At 33.7% G+C, this 24,808-nt stretch overlaps 2 protein-coding genes across 5 annotated transcripts; one reads left to right on the top strand and one right to left on the bottom strand.

The window, feature by feature from the left end:
• Window positions 1–15,435: 15,435 nt before the first annotated feature.
• Window positions 15,436–18,191, top strand: LOC129322055 (CAX-interacting protein 4-like). Of its 2 annotated transcripts, none has more exons than XM_054968087.1 (3): window positions 15,436–15,572; window positions 15,934–16,005; window positions 16,944–18,191. In XM_054968087.1, exon 3 carries the CDS (start codon window positions 16,969–16,971, stop codon window positions 17,941–17,943), a length of 975 nt encoding a protein of 324 aa, XP_054824062.1. In that variant the 5' UTR covers window positions 15,436–15,572; window positions 15,934–16,005; window positions 16,944–16,968; the 3' UTR covers window positions 17,944–18,191. The 2 variants fall into 2 exon arrangements, with proteins under 2 accessions (XP_054824062.1, XP_054824061.1); XM_054968086.1 differs by having other exon boundaries at window positions 16,910–18,191.
• Window positions 18,192–19,009: 818 nt separating this feature from the next.
• Window positions 19,010–24,290, bottom strand: LOC129322056 (fruit protein pKIWI502-like). Of its 3 annotated transcripts, XM_054968090.1 has the most exons (6): window positions 23,610–24,289; window positions 20,887–20,986; window positions 20,685–20,780; window positions 20,510–20,590; window positions 19,738–19,766; window positions 19,010–19,299 (listed from the first exon to the last, which is right to left on the bottom strand). In XM_054968090.1, exons 1-5 carry the CDS (start codon window positions 24,173–24,175, stop codon window positions 19,761–19,763), a joined length of 849 nt encoding a protein of 282 aa, XP_054824065.1. In that variant the 5' UTR covers window positions 24,176–24,289; the 3' UTR covers window positions 19,010–19,299; window positions 19,738–19,760. The 3 variants fall into 3 exon arrangements, with proteins under 3 accessions (XP_054824065.1, XP_054824063.1, XP_054824064.1); XM_054968088.1 differs by lacking the exon at window positions 19,738–19,766 and having other exon boundaries at window positions 23,610–24,287; XM_054968089.1 differs by lacking the exons at window positions 19,010–19,299; window positions 19,738–19,766 and adding an exon at window positions 19,791–19,930 and having other exon boundaries at window positions 23,610–24,290.
• Between the last annotated feature and the right edge of the window lie 518 nt (window positions 24,291–24,808).

Below are 24,808 nucleotides of genomic sequence, written 5' to 3'. Positions count from 1 at the left end.
ACAAAGCCCCATTCAATGTTATACCCCACAGTTTTAGTTGAAGGAAATAAGGAGGGTATAAAGATGGTTTGATCATATATATATGTTTATCCGATGTGTTATATGGTTGTTAAGTTTGTTACAAGTCGTGATAATTAATTAGGTTATTACCGCATGTTTGTGTGTCTTGTGGCAAGGTACCTTATGATTTAAGATGAGCAATATAAAAGTTAGTTAAATTATGAAATGACAACTTGTTGGCATGTAAAAGTATTTTTTTTGTAATCAACTATTGATTTGTGTTTATTACAATTGATATACAACTACATAGGGTAGGTGTACCTTGGTTACTAAATGGCTAGATTGACTATTATGTTTTAACATTTTACAAGCTCTGGCTTAAGTGTGGAAAGGGAAAAGCTTGTAGAGGCTTAGGAATTTGTGCTTTCATATTGCAATGCCTCTTTAATTTAATTATTTTGTGTAGTAGATTAAATATTGTCAATTAGGATGCATTTTGTCTACACTTACACTATATTATTATTTATGATGTCTAAAATATATTTTGGGCTCTGAGATATTATTTATGATACATTATAAATATTGATAGGGTTAAAGTATTAATACAAGTATAGTAAAATTGTTTTAAACATGATATAAATGATTTTTGACTGAATGCAATACTAAAACCTTCCCCTCTTGTTTTGGTGTTAAATAGGTTGAAGGGTGAAAATGTAATATAGTGAAGTATGTATACATGTGGTGTGTTTTACTATTAGTCCTCGATCTAATGAATATGGTCTGGGTGTTAACCCTTTGTTGTGAAAGTTTGTGAAAAAGTGTAAAAATATATTTGAGTGTCGAACTTTCTAATGTGACTTGATATGGAACTAAAACCTGTGCCATTAGCTAATTTATGTTATACATTTTTTACAGACACTTAAATCATCTCATTCAGATATTGGATAGAGAAAAAGGCATGCTAGAAGTTGCCCAAGTTAGTTGTCAAAATGATGGCACAGTTTGCTATCAAACGTGCAACATACCACAGCACATGGCACCTGCACTATAACTCGTTGCACAAATAGTGGCAAGTCATGGCACATTGCTTTGTTTTTAGAACTATGAGATTTTTTAACTGTTTTCAACTTCTTTCACTCTTTTAAGGTATCTTATTCTTTTATAACAACATTTTACTTTGATTAAAGGCCTAACGATTGGTTTTGACTTGTTTTAAATTATAAAAACTCAGAATCCTATTGTTTTAAATTTGCAAACTCAGTAATCTCTTAATAGGTTAATCCCTTGATTACTTCAAATTTAAGTGTTAAATGTGATTAGGTAAGGGAGATACTTCAATGTCCATTTTCACTGCCAATTCATACTTTCTACCCTCCTTCTTCCTTTTCAAATAATAAAAACTTTATGAGCAACGATTTTATCATCTTGAATTAACCTTCCTTCGATAAAAGCATAATGATTCTCATAAATTAGTTTAAGGAAAATACTCTTCATTATCTTTTGCAATTACCTCATAACAAAAATTACATAGACCTATAAGTGTTAAATGTGATTAGATAAGGGAGATACTTCAATGTCCATTTTCACTGCCAATTCATACTTTCTACCCTCCTTCTTCCTTTTCAAATAATAAAAACATTATGAGCAACGATTTTATCATCTTGAATTAACCTTCCTTCGATAAAAGCATAATGATTCTCATAAATTAGTTTAAGGAAAATACTCTTCATTATCTTTTGCAATTACCTCATAACAAAAATTACATAGACCTATAAGTTTATATTAAATCACAAGTTCTAGCTTGTCAACCTTTGGAATCATCACTAGATCAGTTTTATTAATCTCCTTCACACTAATCCCACTCCCCAAGTATTTTTAAACAAATTCAAAAATCAAATAACCAACATTATCTTTAGATTTTTGATTGAACTAAATTGTAAAGTTATTGGGTGTAAGTGCCTTTTGCTCTCCAAGCTAAAAACAAGCTTGTTTAACTTCCTCCATTATTACCCTGTGCAACAGCAAATCATTATCTTCGTTACTAACACACTTCTCAACATAACTTAAGGCTAAGCTCATATCCCTTCATCTAGAGGTTGCTAATAAATTCTAGTAATACTCAAGAAACTCCCTAGTAATCTCACCTTCATCATCCAGCCATATATCATCATCTTTCTTCAACCTTAGAATTTTATTTCTTGGCCTTCTCTTAATTGTTAACAGATGAAAAAATTTAGTATTAGAATCACCTACACTGAGTGATTATACCCCTATTCTCTGCTTCTAACACTTGTCCTCTCTTACCTATACCTCCTCCATTTATGTTAGAATCCTTTTAATTTCACTTTCTTTTTCTTCTGTTAAAACACCATCTTTGCTGACCTCAAATCTTCTTTATCAATTCATCAATTGCTTTCCTATTATTTAAGAAAGTCCTTTTACTCAATTCAATTAGAGCTTTTCTGCAATCATTAATTCTTCTTAACAACTCCCTTACTTTATCCTCTTCCCATCCAAGCCCACAAATCCTCCCTTTCTTCAGTCTCCTTAAACTTTTTATGATCACACCAATATGCCTCAAACTTGAACCTTTTTGGTGTTTTATTATCTTGATAGCAACAATTAAACACTAATAAGTGATGATTAGACCTTACAAGTTGGCAATAAAATACTATCATTTTTGGAAACAAGCTTCTCAATTCCATATTTCTAAAGGAAAAATCAATCCTCTCTTTAATATTAGCCTTCCTTGTTCTTCTATTTGCCCATATGAATCTTGCCCTATTAAACTCCAATTCCATCAAATTACAATCAAACAACATGCTTTGAAAATTCAGAATTTTCCTTGCAACTCTAATATTACCTCCAAGCTTCTTATCTTGTCTCATAATATCATTAAAGTCCCCAACACATAACCAAGGACCAACAATTGTTACAACAATGATTCTCAACCTTCTCTAGACAATAAGCCTTTCAACCTCCTTTAGTGGGCAATAGATCAATGAAATTAATTAAGGCACTTTAGCCACACTGCACTTAGCCTTAACATGAATAATATTTCTAGATGTTTGAATTATATTCAAATCTAACTCCTTCTTCCACCATACTACTAACCTACCACCAATTCTAATGGGATTAACATAACATACTTTTTGAAAATCAAACCCTCTTCTTATTCTTTCTAATTTCTCCTGATGCTATTTCATTTTCATAAGGAACACTAAAAGTGGTCTAAATTTCCTGCAGGCCTCTTTTAGGTTCTTAACTGCCAAGGGAGCACCCAATTCTTGGCAGTTCCAAAAGATAAAACTCATAATTCCCTAAAGATTATTAAAGGCCAATCACCACTATCTTCAATTTTCATCCTTTTCCTATAACTATCCTCAAATCCAGAAGTATTAGAATCAACATAACACCTCACATCATCTCTGCTAACTCTTCTACTTCTCATATTTCTTTCCATATGTTTCTTTACACATCTTACACATTTCCTCCCTTCATTCAAATCTAATTCAGGATTAACAGGTGCCACTTCCTTATTCACAACATCAAACACCAGTTTTCTTCTTTTATTGGACCTTGCTCTTTCATTATCCCTGTTCCTTTTTCAAATTAATCTTCCTTAAACCAATAATCACCTTAGACATTGGTGAATTGGTGCCATATACTACAATTACACATGATAAATCCTCTTTTGGGAAAGTCAAATTAGCATCCCCTTGTCTTTCATTACTTTTGGCTTAAAGAACTTTATTATTTGTCAACTCTTTACTCAACATATCCTTCAACATACCTTTGACATCATTCATAGCATGAATACTCTTATTATCTCCACCATAATAACTGTTACTACCTTTATCACTCTCGTTCATAGAGCAATTATTATAAGATTTCTCTATTTGCTTCAATTTTATAGCCATCAATCCAAAATGTTCTCCTTGTCGACCTATATCAATCTCTTCCCATTCATTATTACAACATATCACATCATCATACACAATTATCAAACCTTATGTACTAATCCAATTTCTATACACCAGAGCCTTATCCCCATCCTCTTTATTAACAAAACTTCCTTGATCATGTCCAATTCTACGACATCTAATATGAAAATTCTATAAATGCTCCTACCTAGCTTTAATCCATATCATATCTTTATTAGGCTTAGGCGACCACATACCGATAACAAATAACTTCCACATGCCTACCAACACTCTTGCACACAGAAAGCACCCTATTAACATACCATTCTTTTTTGGATTTTCCACAATAATCACTTTATCAGTCAATAATCCAAGCCTCGTTGCATTTTTTACATCTATTACCTCTCTTAGTAGGTCGTGATATTGAATCTAGAATGGATAGTAATCAAAGCTTATCTCCTTAAACACCATAAGCTCTGACCGACATTATATATTCAATAACAAGCCTGGTATTAATTAATGCCTTCCACTTAGAATTCACAAGTATTCCCTCCAACTTTAAAATTCAAAGATAAATGAATGACAATAAAAATCCACAATCTTCATTTCATCTTCGCTTGTAGGTTTCACCCCTTACAAAACATCACATAATCATTGGCTTATTTACATTCTTATCAACTAGAACTTTCCCTGCCAGTACTACGTCTTCTAGCTTCTTTTGATCAACATTTTGCCAATCTAGATCTACATCTAAGTCTCCTTTTTTATCTTGTATCACTCTTCAAACTCTTACTAATCTCCTTCATACTTCTCTCAACAATAACACACCAATCGCCACACTAAAAAAACCTTCACTATCACCTTAATCGCAATGAATGATTAAGACTCACACTCTTTCTTCAACTCCATCATAATAGCACACTCACTCTCTCTATCTTGCTAGAATGGAAATCATAACGACAAACAAGACATTATGACTCACTAACAAATGTAACCATCATAGCTACCTCTCATAAAAGAGAGAGAACTAGTCCCCATATAGAAGAGACTTCACTCACAATGTAAGTTGAATTAACTCAAATTAAACTCATGGGATTAATGAAGAACTAAAAATTAGTAAAGAATAAAGTCTTTTTTATTTTTCAAAAACTAGTTTTGAAAATTATAGTTTGCCCTTAAACTTTTTGAAATTTTCACTTTTGCCCTAAAAGTTATAGAAATTACAAAGGTATCCTAGATAATCTAAAATGCTTCTAACATGCACAAAATACTCTTAAAAAGTATAAAAATCTAGGGGAAATAATATGAAAATGATATGAAAAAATGATAACTATCAACCTCACTCCTCTTTTGTTAAATGCATGCGAAATATTGAAGAAATTGAATTAGAAAACTTGTAAAAGTATGACCAATGGGGTCCTATTGTATCTAGCTAAGAATTTTTGATTTTTGAATCCCCTTCTGGTTTACAATAGTGGGAGTTGAGATTATCTGCTTCATTTATTCTCTCAATGCCGGTCTAATTTGCATAAACTCAATTTTTGTCTACCTCCTTCCACATGTGGCATGCCAATTTGGCAAATTTTGATCACACCATCTTCTCTCTCATCACACATAATAGTTAATGTCCTACTAATTAACGTCGAGATTTTAGGTACTCAAAATTTAGAAATTAAGAAGTGTTTTTGCATATGTTAAAAGTTCAGGGTCCAAGATATTATTCACACAATAGTTAGGGTATATGATATTCATTAACCCTTCATTATTTCTTTTAAAAGCTTATTCAAATGGATTTGTGGTTAAAATATTATAAAGTCTATGAAAATTTCATCGTGAATATTAATATCAACATATATTAATCAAAGAAAAAAAAATGCACATAAAATGTTTTAAATGAATTTATAACAAGTACTTATTTTGAAATTATTTGGACATTTTTTATAATCTATGTTAGTCTACATAATGGTTTTGTAAAATTGATTGATATATATTAAAAATAAAAATATTATATATTAAAATTTCAAATTTCAAATTTCAAATAAGGCTTACTATTTCATTCATGATCCATACGCTTAAAGAGGGTTGGTTAAAAACTTATAATTACTAAATTAATCTATATCTCGGAAGATATTTATTGATTGAATTATGTTAACAAATGTAATGGAATGATGAATTAAACAACCTAACATGCATAAATTACTCTAAAATGTCTAAAGCCCGATGTGAGTAATATGAAGAACCACTTGTGAACATTTGTGATAGCTGATACACACAAATACACATGTGAATGAAATAATATAAAAGCAAATAAAATTATAATTTAAAAGTAAAAAGAAATAAAAAAATTTAGACATTACTTCTTTTTTTGCCTAACTACACCACTTGTTAGTAATTTAAGACAACACTTGTTAACACTTAAAAGTTGAACCATTTATATATATTTTAATGATAAATTATTTCTTTATATTTTAATATACCATTTTATGAAAATAAAAACGTTCATTCATGACTTGAAATAGTATATTTCATATATAAGTAAATTAGATTTAGTATCACAAGATGCACAAAAAATGGATAGATTTTTATTTATGCTTCTCATCTACTCAATGCAATTTATTGCTTCGTGTTTTTCTCATAAACGCCCTAAATCTCTGCCCGAAGTCCAAATGACGTGAACTAGGAGTCTATAGAAAGCTCTTTCCAGGCTCTAACTAATGGTATTAGTCTCAAATTCAAATTATTTTTAAAACAAGAATTGGACACCTTTTTTAAAACTTACACCTTTACCTCAACTTTCGCAAATTTTAAGTGTCCTAACCCAAAATCAATAACCAATGGCCACTGACATCAAATGAGCACATACAACTCAACAAAATTAACTCGTGCAAAGTATCAAAACATAAGAAATATTTTTAGATCAAATTTTACTACTCAACCCCTTAACTCAAAATCATATGAAGAGGGAGTTTACCACAATTTTCATCAATATTTCCCAAATCATCACATAATATGCACTATCCTCACTTGCATTAGTATTTTGATCATATCAACATAATACATAATAATCAACTCTCTCCCTAAGGCCCAAAATACCATTACAATTTACCTTTCTCTTAATACAAGCAAGTAACAACAAGGAAAATTCTAGTTGGCAATCGAAATTGTCATACATATAAATTACCCAAAATAAAGAGGCCTATTATAAATGGATCATGATCCTAAGCCTCGAGTTTTTTTTCTCTGTCCATAATTCTTGAGCTATTCCCTCAAATATTGAAGATAACGGGGTATGTACAACTACACAGTAACCAAGGTCCGACTAGCCCACATCAATGCATAACAATTAGTTTAAATGCAAATGGCAGTAAATATTATCACTTTAACCCATGAGCAACATTTGAAATAAGAATTCACAACTTAGCTAACATAATGGCATTCACTTGGAAAAACAATGCCTTTAGTATCTTTCATACAAATAGAATAGCTCACACAAATCAGTGATAAGCCTAATGGCAAAAATTATTGCTCAACTCAACATATCCACATTATAGACTCAATATAGACAACAAGTGCCTTTTCTCACTATATGCATGATCACACCTCCCTTATATCCTCCTTATTCTTCTGACACAAAATCGTGGGCTATAACTCAATGGGATAGTCTATATTCCTTGACTTCCTGTTTGCCGTCAAGTGTTACCGCAAGCGTACGGATCGTCACAAGTGTAGAATATTCTAAAGTTATCCTTCCCACGAGGATTTTAGGCAAATAAGGGTTGAAGTTTACTATTGAGCTTTGACATAGGTTGAGCCAACTTGAAAGTATTTCTTTTTATGTGAAAGTAATAAAAATCTGATTAAAATAATTTTAAAGCAATTAAAACTTATTAAAACTTTGACTTTTGGAGATGAGGAACTAGGATTATCCCTCCCCTTTGTATTTCATAGCACTAAAATTATTTCCTCTCTAATATATTTTTAATGAAAATAAGTGTTAGTCTTAAGATTCTAATTCACTTGAAGAAGCTTTCTCAAGTCAAAATTAAGTATATTTGAAAACACTAAAATTTTACAATCCCTTGAAAATAATTAGTACGAACAAATTTTAAACACCAATCTTAATGAGACTATAAAGGGTTAATAAAATATCTCTAGTTTACCAACATAACCATCCATTTATCTGTGCAAAATTTCAAGTCTAAAACTATTTTATCCGAGTTCTACACCTAAATTAGCTCTCTTAAGCACAACTCAAGTGAATAAAGCAATATAAATGGTGATCAAGCACTTAAAAGCATTAAGCATAGGATAAAATAAACACATATATATCATTAACTACCAAAAGAGAGGAATATTCAAGTATTAATCTATACAAAGGGTTGAAATAATCCTAGAACAAGGGAACTAGCTACTCATGTTCAGAAAAGAGCCATAAATATTACAATATATAGCATCTATATCAGAAACAAAGACAGAAAAGGGAAGAGAAGAAGAAAAATAGAAAGAAATCCACTTGAATCTCTTTAAATCCTCAATCCTTGGCCAAATCTTCTTTAAGAACCCAAACCCTAGCAGAGCAAACCTCCAAGAATCTCTCCCAGTCGTGCTCCCTTTCTGCAGGTGCGTTTATGCTTTTTTACCCTAATTTTTTCGTTCTGAAGCTCAAAACGCACAGCAGAATTAAGACCATGCGCCGCGACGCATGTAGCAAAATGTGGATTTGTGCCACAGCATGTTGACAGTGCATTGTGGCGCACATGCATCTTCAGGACTCTGGTCTCTGTGCTACATGCCGCGACACATGTCACAGAATCTCTAATCTTTTGTTTTGACTTCCATTTTTCTGCTATTCTGCTTTCATATGCATCTTCAATCATTGTTTGGCTCTATTTCTTTAAAAATATCTAACAAAAATCACCTAAAATAATAAATAAGGTTATGAAATCTTTTAAAGTTTAAAATCAAAGTCAGCATCTTTGCAAAATTCTCAATAAACTCTATTTTCTATGTCAATTTGAAATGACACTCATTTTCCTATATTTAACCCAAAATATTCACAATTGATCTAATTTAGCACATAAAGTATAGGAAAATGCACTAAATTGGCATTAATTTCAATAAGTTATCACTTCCCTAGCCTAAACACTTGTGAGGGAATTACCCGACCAAGGTGTACCCAACTCACTTATGGATCACGGTCTCCCCCATTTCTCACACCATGAGGTGTTATACACCCTAGACTAGCTTTCTCATTGAATCGGTGGATAGCTAGCTAGGTTTAAGTTTCTCATTGAACCAATGGGACAGTCTCTCATTGAACAAGTGGGACAATATAGATAAAATCAATCTAAGCAATCCATCACATAGATGGGGCATTACCATGTGGATCTATCATCTACTCTACTTCCTAGGCGAACTCCCACTTATCTAGATCATGCAATGGATATTCATGCGATAATTCACAAATATACAATTCATAAAACTTCATATTATCACATTTCATGAAACTTTAAAATTAAACAAGTAATTAAACTCTCAATTTACAATCATTGTACCTCACACATTCAAAATTATTGAACTTTTCTATTTTCATTGTACCTCACACTTTTAAAATTATTAAACTTCCCTATTTTTAAACATCATTGAACTCCTTAAACAAAGATTTATTTTGCTTTTTAATTTGTAGAAATCATTGCACTCCCAATAAACTTTGATACGAAAATCCACCACTATTGTTCTCAAGGAATTTTACATCATAAGGCATAACACTCATAAATTAATCTAGTGAATTTCTTCACAAATTAAGCCACACTTGCATTTCTTTTATTTTACACATTTCAAATGATAATTCATAAATCAATAAGCTAATAGACACACAAGCATAAGAAAGAATTCTCCCGGTTACCTCAAATCTCTGAGAAGTCAAAGGTTTTATCCCTCAACTATTCGCTCCCGAAACTTCTAAAAAGCTTGAATGGTGCCAATGGTAATTACACTACAAGTATTTACCATGCAAAACATTAATATCTATTTTGAGCTATTTTTTACTAGCATTTTCATCATTTCTTAATACTCAAGCTTTACTCTAAACTCATGTAGAAGTACCCATAAGGTTTTTTAGCTTCCTTTAACTCTCATTTATAACATTAAGCTCTTAAATGGGCATTAATGAAGCTATATTATTCCCAACCACTAAATTTATGGGAATTTAATGTCCTTCAACCATCAATCATCATAAAATCATAAATATCATATTTAATTAGCTTAATCTACCCCTATTATGGGTTCAGACCCATAACCTCTATAAATCAAAAATCACCATTAAAAATCATAACCTCTAACATCAAGAAAATGGAAGAAGAGAGGAAGATTTAAGCTGGAAAGCTTACCTTGGGTGTTTATGAGCTCCAAATTACTCCCAACAATCAGTTTCTTCAAACCTTAGTTCAGCTTTTTCTCCACTCCTTTATTTTCTTTTGTTTTCTCTCCATTTTCACTTTAGATTCGCAACTTAATACTGTAAAATTTTGGTCATGCGCTGTGGTGGATGCACAATGTATCACGGCACATGACACAGAGAGCTTCTTCCAGGCGTGTTGACATGTATGGGCTATGGTAGACCAACCCCACACCATGGCGCATGGCACAGAACCACTCCCTTAAAAAATTCTTCCTCTTTTATCCCCAGGTGACACGATTCTCTTTCGGACCCGCGTTTAGAACTAAAATCGAGATCAAACATGCCCGTTAGGCTTCTCTAGCCACACACCTCAAAGATTTACTTTACTAATCTATTTAAGCTTAATTAATCTAGATTTAAAATTGAGGATGTTACATAGCTCATCGGACCAAGATCAAGGGAAATGTGTTGAGACTTAGGATTATAGAGTAATCCTACTTGTATGCCTTATTATGTTGTTGTATGTGTATTAAGATTGTTAATTTGCCAATTAGGTCATATGTCATTGTTTTGAACTACTTGCACCATTATTGTACACATATTGTGTATTTTGTGCCCTAAGTTAGTGAGTTTTAGTTGTAAATCCTTGTTTAGGATCAAAATACTTGTGCAAGTAGAAAAATGTGTATTTTGATTGATTTGAAATGAGAATGAATGATTTGTGCTAGATTTTCCTCCCCCTTATATTTTATGAAATTTGAGGTTAAGTGGTAAAGTGGTGTTATACGTGTATTAGGTTGAGTGTGGTGTGTTGCACGAGTCCTATAGGGTTCATTGAGTGTGGTCAGATGATTGGTGTAAACTTTTGACACTTATATGTGAGTTTAGACACCATTATTGTGAGTTTTTGTATAAAAAAAAAAGGAGTGAAAATGGGTTTAGGTGTCCAACTCTTTGTGAAAAATGAATTTGAGTGTGAAAATTGTGCCATTAGCTAGAGTTCAAAAAAAGCTTTGTATAGACGTCAAAATCACCTTAATCGAATGACAGATAAAGATTTAAAACTCATTGAAAATTCGCTCCCTATGCTGTTATATGACAGTAGAAGTTTACTATCAAATTTCATACAATGCGCTACGGCGCATGATCCCTCATGCCACAACACATGGCACAAAGGCTGAAAAGTCATAGCATAATGACAATTAGCTATGGCATATATGCCAATTTCTACATAAATTACAGTTTTGAGTTTTAAATCAAATGTTTTGGGTCTTATTTGAATCTCAGGCTTCTATACTATTTTGAAACTTTGATTTAAGACTATTAAAACATTTAGCAGTAGCTTAAATCTTGAAAAAACTTAGGATCCCAATGTAAAGGGTTTGAAATTGTTTCTCCCATTTGGAAATCATGAAAACTTGGCAATTCTCATTAGGTTTAGTCCTTTAATTATTTTGATTTTAAAATTAATGATTATTATAGTGAGGTGATTACAAGCTCATTAAAGGTAAGTTTTTTAAAAAAAATTGTTCTTAAATATTGCAAGCTCTATTAGCATAATATACAAAATGAGTTTGAAGAAAATGGGTCTACAATATCTCCCTTCTTATTTCAATATCAAGAAGACATAGAACACACTTGAGAGTTTATGACTTGTTTTTTGAATGAATTTGTGCATTGTTTTCAAATTTCTTTTATTTATTATTGAGCTTGGAACTGGACTTATTTTCCCATAAATTATGGCCATTGTACTACATGTTTGCTTGTCTTTTTAGTTTTAATAAGCATTTTGTTTTGAAATTGTTAAAGGTTCAGGGAATATCCACATTATTTAACAATTTATAAACGTTTAATATTAGCAACAAATAACCATTTCATAAACCCATTTTGTTGTAATGGTTGTCATCATTTGATTCAAACCTTTCATCTCTTGTCTCAATACGCTTATGTTAACACTTATAATTTTCATCAACTTCATAGCACACTAAATAATCTTCCAACTCAGATGAACTAATTAGCTTTAAAAAACCACATTTTACATAAGATCATACTAGACTTCCCGATCTTTTACATGTTCAAGAGCAAATCTTATAAACTCTTTCACGCCATTCAAATATTCCTTACTCATCCGATTAGTGGACATTTATTTCTTATCCATAATCTTAATCTAGCAAAAAATTTATACAAGAAAATGTGAATAGTAACTCATGAACATGTGGAGGAAATGAATGATACAATAAAGAAAAATAATTAACTACTCCATATGTAATATAGAGAAATCAATGAATCATGTGTCACATGCATGAGCATTCACATGTTCATTAACCAAAAAAAAAAAATTTAACACTATGATGGCATAAAAACAAGCATTCAATCGAGCATAAGCCCTCTTTTTAAACCTAGTATCTTATCTCAACAAACTAAATTCAGCTATACACAATTCTAACAACAATAAAATCCACAAAATAAAATTTTTAAATAAATCACAAGTAAATTACGATCACTCAAATTAACTCTAATTATCATGAAATTTGGCACATTAGTATATTTTAATATGTAGTTTCCAATGATAAAACTACCTAGGTCAAATATGACATAAAATTTTAATTGTAAATTATCTAAAAAATTCATTAAAAAATCACATAAAAAGAAAAGCACTATAAACATCTATCAAAATCATTCATTTTTGTCTCATCAATCATTCCAAGGTTACTCACACCTTACATTAGCAATCCCAAGCCAAAAAAAATTATCATTCATAATCAAATGTTAAAATCTCTACAAAATAACTATGATTTTTAGAGAAAATATGAGTAAGTTACAATTACTCAAATTAACTTCAATTGTAATGACATTTAGCACACTAATATATTTTAATATATAGTTTCTAATAATAAAACTACCCACATCAAATAAGACGCATAATTTAAATTAAAAATTATCCAAAAAATTGGCTCAAAACTCATAGGAAAAAGATCACCATAAATATCCATTTTAGTCACTCATTTTTATCCTCATAATCATTCTAAGGCTACTCATAACCTCCATTAGCATTTTCAAACCAAGAACACATCATTTATTATCAACTTTTGATAACCAACATTATCAAAATAAAGCAACAATGAGCATAAAGTTAAATAAATAAAATTAATCAATGAAATTTTTTAAAACAATTAATAAATCATTCCCACAATTAAGAAATCAAAGGACATTGAAATAAAATATAGAAAACACACAAAAAATACGTTAGATGAAAATCAAAAAAGACGCAACGAGAAACATGACAATGACAAACAGACAACATTGATGATGATGGAGGCATGATTAAGGCACTGGGAAGGCCATGGTTGCCGATAGGAATCAAGACACTTTATAAGTTTTCCTGTGATTTTGTTGCAAGTGGATAAGAGAAAAGAAGAAGAGCATCAAATGCAAGAGACTAAAATGAGAAAAGACTGATGAATATTTAAAAAAGAATATATGATAGGCATTAAAAGTGCATCATATATTCCACTTCATATGACATCACATGTGTAAATGACTATATATGACAAGTGTTTTCAAAGACTAGTCATATATACTATTAATTGTTTTATTTTTTTTAAAGCTAGAAACTAAAAAGTTATAAAGTTTTTCATATACAAACACATGTCATGTATTTTATTATTAATTTTTATTTTAAAAAATATCATAATCTAAAGCGTTATATGAAGGTTCTGCATATATTTGTCATATATTGTAAAATATAAAACACACATCATTTATTTTGTAAACATCATTTTCCTTTGATCGTTATTTTTCTTGACATCTTATATCTAATGATTTTGATGAAATATTCCTTAATACCAATAATTAATTGGCATTTCTTCACTGATTTTTGCGATTTAGTGGTTAAGTTGGTTTGAGTTGATTTGTAAGCATTGAAAAAATAGGTAGATTTAATTTCTTAATAATAATATGATATTAGGTATTTTTTTCAAAATAATTCTACATTAAATTCTAAAAGTTGGAAAATGCATTGTTGTCTAACTTTAGAATTTTTGTTTGTGTTAAAACAATATTTTTATTTTTATAATTAAAATTTTTTATTAATGAAACCAACAATTAAAACTCTATTGCTACTTTCTTTAGAGAAATGATGACTTTTTTTGATGAAATGACTATGATGCATTAGCATATTACAAGTTTTTCATTGACAAAAAAATTTGCACATACCAACTTGTAATTTGCTATTTCATTATACGTGTTTTTTATTTTTATAAGAAAAGTAGTTATTTATCAAAACAAAATAGTCATTAATTTACTAAGATAAAGGATCTTCTTTAAAGGGCAAAATGTCATTTCAAAAAATAAAATAAAAATGTCAGGCAAATTACTAGCCTCTAAAAAATAATTATCATATTTTGTGCTACTTAATTATCACTTGCATATTTTGAGAAATGTTTTGCCATCTATTGTTATTTTTATGATAGTAATCTCTACTATAAAAATAAACAATGCAATCCCTTTTTCCCCTAAACAACTCATTGTTCAAAAACCAACTTAATTTACAATTAGTCAATATATTCATTTTTTTTGGCCAAATACGAACCGTTAATTCATTAATATATTATAAGAAAATGTCAATCCTTTCATATAAAAATAATAAAATTCGATGGATCTCATACATTTATAAAAAAATTAAAAAATTATGTTATTTATCCACATATTTTATTAGAATTTAGTAACTCTTCAAAAAAAAAAACCTATAATATAATCAGATGGATCACACATACTCATTTATACAAACCTGGAAATAAATTACGCTATAGAGTGCTTCTCATGTTTGAGTTTAAATTTGCTTCCTAGCCAATCATTTTCTAAGGCCAGCAAATCTCTGGCAGTCTGACATGACAAGAATCAAGATTCGTGTTAAAAAAATTGTCAATTGACCCCTGTGCCCTTTTTAATTATAGTTTGTGCCCACAAGCAATGCCCAGTCCACTGACCAACCGGGTTTATACACGGACCGGTTATCGGATTCGCTGGTGACCGGTCCGGTTCAAGGAACCCGGGATTTTAGCTTTTTTAATTTTTACGCGTCGTCGGCCTATCTATGCTATAAGGGCACGCCAAGCCACAGCAAATCGCTGCTTCTTCTGCTTGAGACGTTTCTGGAGAGGTGGAGGCGCCGGGTTCCCAAAGTCAAGCCCTTTCGGCCCACTCTTGGAGAAGGAGGCCCGTAATCTCTTCTCTGCTTCTTCGTTCTGGTACGCCTTTCTTCCTTGTTCAGTTTGATTTCTTTTTCGCCGATCTTAGGTCCACTTTTTATTTGACAATTAGGGTTTCCTTTGATGCGTTAGTTTTGTTTCGTATTTGATGTAAAGATCTGTTCATTTCCCATTAATTGATTAGCTGTCCTTTAATTTTTGATGGAACAGTTTTTACCCTCTCTTTTGGTCTGTTTCATTATGTCTTTTGATGTGCTTTGTTCATGTTTCGCGTGTGTGCTTTCCATATTTTGTGTGGTATGTTAGAAATTTTATTGGCAGTTTTAGTAATTTTTTTCCTTTTTTCTGCGTTCTCTTAAATATGTATTATAACATCATACAATATACGATTTTGATGCAGGTTTCTTCTGATACCATATCCCTTGGTTTGGGGTAGGGTGCTGCTACAGATTTATCCTCTCAGACATATAAGGTAGGAATAGAAGGTTAATTTCCTGTTGTAAGTTGACTTTAAAGGTTTTTATTTGCGTAGCTATATAAGGTTGAATTTTCAATAGAAGATTAAGAGTAAGAAATGTTATCTAGAATTAGTGACCCTGTCTTATGTTTCTCTTACTTAAATGGTGGGAACCTGATCCCAAACTGTCTCTTTATGGAGACCTGTCTCTTTCTCAGGTTTGGTATAATTTTAGGCAAAACATTAAAGTATTCATGATATGTGCGTTTGATCATTTTTTACCTGAAGATTTTGTCTAAAAATTTAAAAGTGGAATTCTTTTTCCTTTTTTCCCTTTTCTGGTGTAGTGAGCAGAATACAGAATGAGGCCATTTTTAGTTAGGCTACTGATGCTAGGTACATTTTCATCTAATATTTGTATGATGTATGTTAATCATTTAGTGGGAGAGGATTATGAATGTATAAGCAAGCAGGTATAAACTTTTGTTTGTCTGTGGGAAACTATGTTGTCAGTTGGAAGGATAGGTTACCATGTCATCTTAGTGAACCGTATATTAGCCAATTAAAGTTTAATCGTTGGTGTTGCTTGTCTTGTGGCCATCAATGTGTGATTACGTACTTTGCTTTTTTGGATTACCTAAACTTGTGTGCCCAGAATCAACACTGAATTGACAAAAGTGGAGACTGTGTTTGTGACAAAATCAATGTTTGAAAGTGTCACTTGACTGTTCAGTGTATTATTCTACGTTACTCTGCATCATATCAGTGGCAACTTAGATTTTTTAATGCGAAGCTCATTCTTTCCATATATAATGAAGAAAATAAATAATTTAATATTCTAAATTTGCTTGCCTTTCTTGGACTCATTCAATTTTATGACTTGATTGCCAAACTAACTTTGTTTTTTCTCTTCTGTGAGATGTCCTTCTGGTCATCATTTTACCAAAATGCAGTTTTTGAGTTGGTTATTGAATACAAATGGACACCAAGAGATTCCTCCAGCTTGTGGAGGAGAAGAAGAAGAGAATTATGGATAGAAAGGAGGCTCCTTTGAAGTGGGAGCAGAAGCTGGAAGCTGCTGCTAAGGCTAAAGCTGACGCTGAAGCTAAAGAGAGGAAGTTGAAGGCTGCAAAACATAAAAAACGATCTGGCTCTGATAGTGACTCGGATTATGACAGTGACAATGAGTATAAGAAGTCCAGTAGAAGAGCTCACAGGAAGCATAGGAAGCATTCTCACTCTGACTTGGGTGACCATGATAGAAGGAAAGAGAAGAAATTTAAGAGAAAGGCAAAGAAACGGTCCTCAGAATCTAGTGATGCTAGCAGTGATGAATATGATAGTATCTCTGAGGAAGAGAGGAGAAGGAAGAAGAAGCAAAACAAGAAGCACAGGGATCAAGGTTCAAGATCAGATTCCAGTGATTCAGATACCGGTGCTGATGAGGTAAGCAAGAGGAAAAGGCATTCAAGAGAATACAAACGCCGAGCTGTCTCACATTCTAGTGGATCAGACTTCTCTAGTGATGAAGAGTCTCACGCTTCTAGAAAGAGTCATGGAAAGCATCATAAACGGCACCGAAGATCTGAATCTAGTGAATCAGACTTGTCAAATGATGAAAGTGACGGTGCTTATCACAAGAAAAGCCGCAGAAGGCGCCATAAACATCACAGACGATCTCATAGTTTGGATATGAGGTCATCAGATTCTGATGATGATGGACATGGGCAGCGAAGCCAATCTATAGGGAAGTCATCAGATGAGAACAATGAAGATAATAGGAGATCAGTCGCTAAGAGGCACCACCGCCACCACCACAAGCATCGACGCCACTTGAATGGGGAGAAAAATCAAAATCAGTCTCCTCACCATCACTCGCCAGATATGAATAGAAAGCATGACGAATTAAGCAAATATGTGATTTTGAAATCTGATGGAGATCATGCGGATTGAGCTGTGGATGAGAACAACGAGAACAATTATCCACGTGATTTCTGAGTTCTGTTTAACGATTTGTTGCCTTCATTAACATTCCAAGTGACCGTCAATGAATCTTTGCTGAACAAGTTTAATTTTAATTATTCTTTGTTGTCATCTGCATTATTGACAATTTGAATCTAGATTTTCTGGCTTCTAATTGGATTGTTCTGTTGACTGTGTTTGCTGTTGCAATTACAATAGATTATTGTGGTCGAAACTCATTTCTTGGAAACTCAAGTTGATTTTGCTTGGTTTTGCTGTTTCGTTTTGGAGCCTGAATAGCTTTTAGGTATTCTTATCTCAGGTTTTTGTTCGTACTTTAATAAACAACGGAGCAGTGGGGGAAAATTGATGATGCAAACTTGCAAAGAAAAGCAAACATTTCTTTCGCTACATATATATGTATATAAACACACACATATATAAAGAATAATCAAAAAGTGACAAATCAAACAGAATCATTATTGCCAAATATCAGTTATACATATGCATTATACACGATGAAATTGTTCAAAGAGTACACTATTAACATTCTAAAATTAATTCAGATTCTCTGTTTGAACATCATGTTCATTATTTAGTCCATAAAAATCTAAAAAATATTAGGTTATGTATATTAGTGTTTACTAGGACGCTCCAAATCCATCCTGAGTAAACAGTTACTTTAGTGACACATTGTTTCATTGGGGAAAACAAAACTAGGTTGCACACACTAATTCTTTTGCTGTCTCAACCATATGAAAAAATCCTATCCCTAATGAGCAATTAGTTTCTTTCAGAAAACAAATTCGACATTCAAAACCATATGTGCTTGAACGACCAAATGTATGCGCCAAGCCACAATGCACATCAAAGGCGGGTTCTTTTTATTTTCTAGGCCAGGAGATCTCGTAGCCGTTTAAGGTCCGTACAGATCTAAGGGCATTTGTTTGTCCATAAACGGGCAGTGAACATGTGTTTCGATTCTATCATGAGAGCATTCTAACGTCCTAACCAGTCATAAATGCATTTCTTGAATAAAGAAATGACTGTCTTTGGATGATAGAAGCAAGATCGATATTTCCACGTGAAACCAAGAAAATTTGTATCCCCTATTTGGTTGCTGAAACCTGAAAGCCGTCAAATTCTAATAATGGGAACTTTGTTTCCCAAAATTAATTTTATTGTACATTCCATGCCAACGATCCTCAGCAGTGGCAATGGACAAATAATTATCGACTATAACACGACAATGATACAACAAAAGCAAAAACTTCAACCGAGTTGTCAGAAGTTCTTCAATATCTTCTCACTTGAGACTCCATCAGCAACAAGAATCGATGTAACTTCCTGCAACAACAAAGTGATTATGAGAGGTCATGTATGTAAGCGAAGGCATTGCGCATACAACATGCACTAGCCGTTAATTTTTTTGCAAACGATAGCAAAGCCTGACTAGGCAAGAACTTGGGAATTTTTTGGGATTATGAAAGTTACATGATAATATTTTGATACTCCAAGATAAAGAAGGTAATTTAAAACAGGGATGACTAAAGTTAAAATCTCTAAATTGCTGAGCCATTGTCCCAAAAAAAAAAAATTACTGAACTGAACTTCAAGAGATCTCAATATCCAGAAAGATACAACGTGAGATAACTTTTGCAGCAGATTTTAAACCGGGGCAGCATAGGTAAGATTATCATGTAACTTTCGCCAAAACTTGGATACACTATGGAATTCAAGGCTAGCAAGACCACGCCAGGAGGAGATTCTCTCCCAAAAGATTACCTCATTCGAGACTCAATGGGATCCTATTCCTGACAGCATCAACATACAGAGCTTGTGAAAGGTGACATAGGCAGATTTTTTTTGGGCAACAGATTCCGCAATGCAGAGACATAACATATATAACAGTCTTGGTATCAGAACGAGTATATATCTAAAAACTGTTCAAAAGCCTTCGACTAGTTTACCCTGTACCCTATCAAAATTGCATACCTTTCTTCAATACCAGATGGTAGGGTTCATCTGGATTAGATTATATGAAAAGGTTATATGTTCAACACGTTAAGATAAATGACAAAACTATGGGCATCATAACCAACTTGGTTAACAGTGAATACAGTGCACAAGAAAGTCACATACGCAGCAGTCACATTAAAACCAAAAATTCTAGCAAATAAGATGATGATGCCTAGGGGAAGATGTGAAGCAGTATGTGATGGAATCACTGAGAAGCCTTTTGGTTGGAAGCAACAGCTAGGTTTTTCAAGGACAAGCTTACACCCATGACACTTACTGCATGGGAACATGTACTTCTCTTTATGACCTCGAACTAGTGATTGTTTTCACGGGGTCTCCTCATATGGATATTCAAAGATGTTGGGTAAATTCGATAAGATAGTCCTATTGGCTTTATGACCTCAAGGTTATGCTCATGACAGTAGTAAAATGTTGTGTGCAAGGTAATTTAAAAAAAAAAAAAACGTGGCATCCTTTTCACACTCCATATTGGGAGAGAGAGTTAAAAAAGAGGAAGCTTAAAGCAATAGCAGCAAACCTCAGTCATCTGTTTCTGCCCACAAAGTACAGCACCAATTGACGAAGGATCAGTAATTTCCTTGGTTCTTGCAAAAGCAGCCTGTAAAGGCAATTATGGGAGAAATATAAACTAATTCTTGAGAGTTACAGCTTTAACTAGACTGCTAAGCTTACAAGCAAGACCACAACATTACCTGCACATAGCCACTTTCCCCAGTCCAAGTACTATCTGGCTGTGACAAGACAGGCACAATCTTAACACCAGAAGATTCCCACTCTTTGAATCTATCCTATAAAGATAAAATATATATTTATTAGTATAACCTCACATTGAAAAAAGAAAAGTTTTATTTTTTTTCCCTTCAAACCCAATGCCCAAGAATCAATGGAACAAACCTGATAAGCCATTCTTTGAAGGTTTCTAGCTCCATAAAAGAGCCTCACATCGGATCTCTTAGCAACGCTAAATCCAGACTCAATAAGTGATCGAATTGGACTGTACATAAAGAGAAGCCACATGAGCCAAGTTGAATGACTACTAAAGAAAGTTAAAAAAAAAAAAAAGGCTCAGGATTGATGGTAATATATAGCTAATAGATGAACAAATGCCATGCATTCCATGTGCAATAGATTTATAGGCAGAATAAAGTTTCAAAACAACAGAAATACTACGTCATCTGAGATATAGAAGAAATTTCATTAAAAGGAAAAAAAAAAAATATAGTGAAATGAAGAAAAGTTTTCCAAAGACCAAAGCAACAGAGAAACTAGGGAAGGGCATAAAAACATGAAAGCTGTCAAAATCCCTTGAAAGTAAGAAAGAAAGAAGAGGGGGAACATGCACTGAACACCAAAGTCAGGACTGAAAAAAGATCTATGACAAAGTACGGCTAGGATCAAATATTTCCCCTCAAAAATGCATGCATCCATACCATCAAAGGCACCAAGGGGTAGCAAGCATAGCACACCGCAGAAACACTTTCCTCCTTTCATTCACCATAACATCAGAACTTAATCTATATAAGAATCATTTCCAGGGTTAGACCAAAGAGCCTACTATAACACAACTAACTGCCACTCAATGCAGAAATAATAGTGCAGTAGTTTCGATATTATAGCAATACATTCCATATATAACATAAGACAATGCATTGTCAAGCCTACAAATTACTAACACATCTTTAGTCTTGTTTTACTGACCACCGTCAACCACAGATGAATAATCCATCCTAACTTTGGATAAAGGATCTTTTCCAAGGGTGAAATGGGTAAGTGAAAGAAGGAATTATGATGGACACTTGGTAGTATGAGGTACCAAGTCCCACATTGAGTAATATAGGATGCTGAATGGGGTATATAAGTTGGGATGGAAAACCCTACCCTAAAAGCTAGCTGTTGAAGTGAGAGAATCAATCCACTTATATACCTCATTGAGCATCCCATACTACTTAATATGAGACTTGGCATCTGATGGAAACTTAGCAGTATGGGATATCAAGTCCCAAACTGAGTAGTATGGGATGCTCAATGAGGTATATAAGTGGGTTGGTTCTCCCACTTCAACAGCTAGCTTTTGGGTAAGGTTCCCCATCTCACTTAGGTACCCATCAATTGGTATCAGAGCCTTGTTGTCAGCAGTTCCGGAAAGAGCTACCCGCAAAGGGTTCTGACAGGAAGGAAACCAAGTTAAGTGCTATGGAGTGCAGCCATCGAGACGTCGGCTTTCCGCAAGGGGCCAATTAATGGAGACTTAGTAGTATGGGATACTGATGGAGACTTGTTAATATGGGATACCAAGTCCCACGTTGAGTAGTATGGGATGCTCAATGGAGTATATAAATGGGTTGGTTCTTCCACCTCAATAGCTAGCTTTTGGAATAAGGTTCTCCATCCCACTTACCTTTTGGGGTATACTACTTAATGTGAGACTTGGTATCCCATACTATCAAGTCTCCATCAAATTACAAGAATGAAAATCAGAAGAATCAAAAGTCACAATCCTCTAGTACAAATAAAAAGACTCAGGTAATAACAAAAAAATTATTTCAGACATTTCTCAGTTGTTCAGGTTCCTGAATTACTGGAAGTTCCCAGGAGTGACTGAACCTTGAATATTCTACAAATAAGGAATGAGGTTATTGATACACGGAGAAAGAAAGAACAGGAGAAAGCCTCAAGAAAAGGAACATCCCATACCCAAATATAATACAAGCATCTAGCCTGATGGCCATTGCCAACCATAAAATTTAAGAGAAATATGACCAAGACTCCAAGAGATGGCATTGAATGCTTTAATGTAAGTAGCAGTTTAAGATATCCCTCTATTTGAGAGTAAACAAACATCGCACACCATAACCTGGTGCCACAAGATAGATGTCTCAAGAGGGAAACAACATTGCCAGCAAGAAAAACTTTAGCATGATGAACCTTTTAAGGATGTGGAAGGAAAAGTAGATGGTTTGATGCCAGGATGAGCCTTGGATTAGATGTTAGTTAGTCAAACAGATGCACAGTACCATCAAAGTATAGAGTGCATTGACGATCACGGGAGCATATAAAGCCACCAGTAAAATCTATAGCAACACATTCAATAGTGTACATGGAACATCATATTACCCTTCCAACCCCACATCACATTCTCAGCAAAACGGCAAGGATTCTTTAGTGAAAATTAGAAGCTCCCATATTGAAGTAATATAAGTAAAAATATTTCCCACTTCAAATAACTTTGAAGAAGATTCCTGAGTGCCCAGTGGCAAAGAGGATGAGCTCACGAAGACGCCCCGCAGAGCATTGCTTACTTAGCTCATATTGTCACGTTCTGAATACCTTAACTAAATTTTCAAACCAACTAGGAGAGCCTCAAAGGGTCTTTGAGTAAAAGATATAAAGTTTCAGCCGAAATACAGGGTAGAGGCCACCTACAATGATGGATATCACAGCTTGTAATCAAGCTTTCAAATCCATCATCAATTTCAATCAAATTTATTTAAATATAAACCCTACAACTACAGCGTCCTATTTGTTATTATATACGTGCTTCTAATTTGAGAAAGAAAATCATCTTGGGCATTCGCATTTCGAAAATAGAAATGCAACTTCCGTAAAGACTCGCTCACCTAATTCCGGATCCAGTCGCAAAAATAAAAACCGTGGCATACTTCTCAGGCGGATCTATCCGACTCGTATCGAACCCATTCCCCATAACCTGGCTCAGCTCCACCACAGTCCCTTTCTTCAACTCGCATAGAATCTCAGCGGTAGAACCCGGGACGCTCTTCACAAGGAACTCGAACACGCCACGCGCCGAAGCGAGCTTTGGAGGCGATGCGATAGCCAGGAAGGAAGGCTTGGATACGTCAGGAATTCGCAACTGGAGGTACTGCCCAGCCCGAGTGTGAGAGGTTGCCAGGTCGGGCGAGTCGGACAAATCGACAGTGACGTGAAAGAGTGACTCGGCGGCGGGTTCAACCTCGGAGAGCGGGGCAGGGGTCCAGACGGTGGTATCCTGCCGTACGGCGGCAGCAGCGATGGAAGCGAAGCGATGGCGTCGGAGGCTTAGGCGGCGGGGAAAGGGAAGGGCCAGGCAGCGTAGAATAGACATGGGAAGAAGAGATGGGCTAAAGTGCGCATGGGGATGGATGGAAGAGGAAGAAGGAAGAGGGGGTAAGAGAGAGAGTGACATGGCAGGTCCCTTTGTATGAAGCTTATATGAATGTAGGAATCTGGTCAGGGGAGGGATGGCCGCCGACTAAAGTGGACGGAGGAACGGGGACTTTTAGGCGGTTTGTAATAAAATGCACCTCCGGTACGTAATAGCTGGAGAGGCTGAATAGACTTCCACGTGTCATCGAGGTTATCTGGTGGCTCATGAATGGCCAAGCCCCAATCATTTTGGGTTGGGTCGATTGACTTTCAATTAAGAAAAGTGAATTAAATTAAATTCATTATAAAGTGACTGTCAAGTTTTTTCTCGTTCATTCCCGTATCAGTATTCCAAGTCTTTAATAGAGATTAATCCGATCTGCCGCCTGTGATCAACGCTTCTTTGAAGGGTATACTTTTTAAGTCCTTATTGAAAATTTAATTACTATTGTACGCCCTGAGCTTAAAATCTTTGATTAAACTGGTCAACTTTCAAGCACTCAAGGTACTTTTCAAGTCCTTTTATTTCCTTGGAAGTTGCTTCTTACGGTTAGTCTGGGTGGTTACATTGAATTTGATGGTTTAGATTTGATAATTTTAAAAAATATAGATTAATCTATGTTATTAAAATTTAATATAAACAATTCAAATTTACAATAGAAGCACAATGAAA

Source organism: Prosopis cineraria, unplaced genomic scaffold (genome assembly GCF_029017545.1).
Source record: "Prosopis cineraria cultivar Desert tree isolate PC_DT_omini unplaced genomic scaffold, ASM2901754v1 PC10, whole genome shotgun sequence".
Taxonomy (NCBI): Eukaryota; Viridiplantae; Streptophyta; class Magnoliopsida; order Fabales; family Fabaceae; genus Prosopis; species Prosopis cineraria.
Note: the sequence above shows the minus strand (reverse complement) of the source record. Positions and strands in the feature narration are given on the sequence as shown.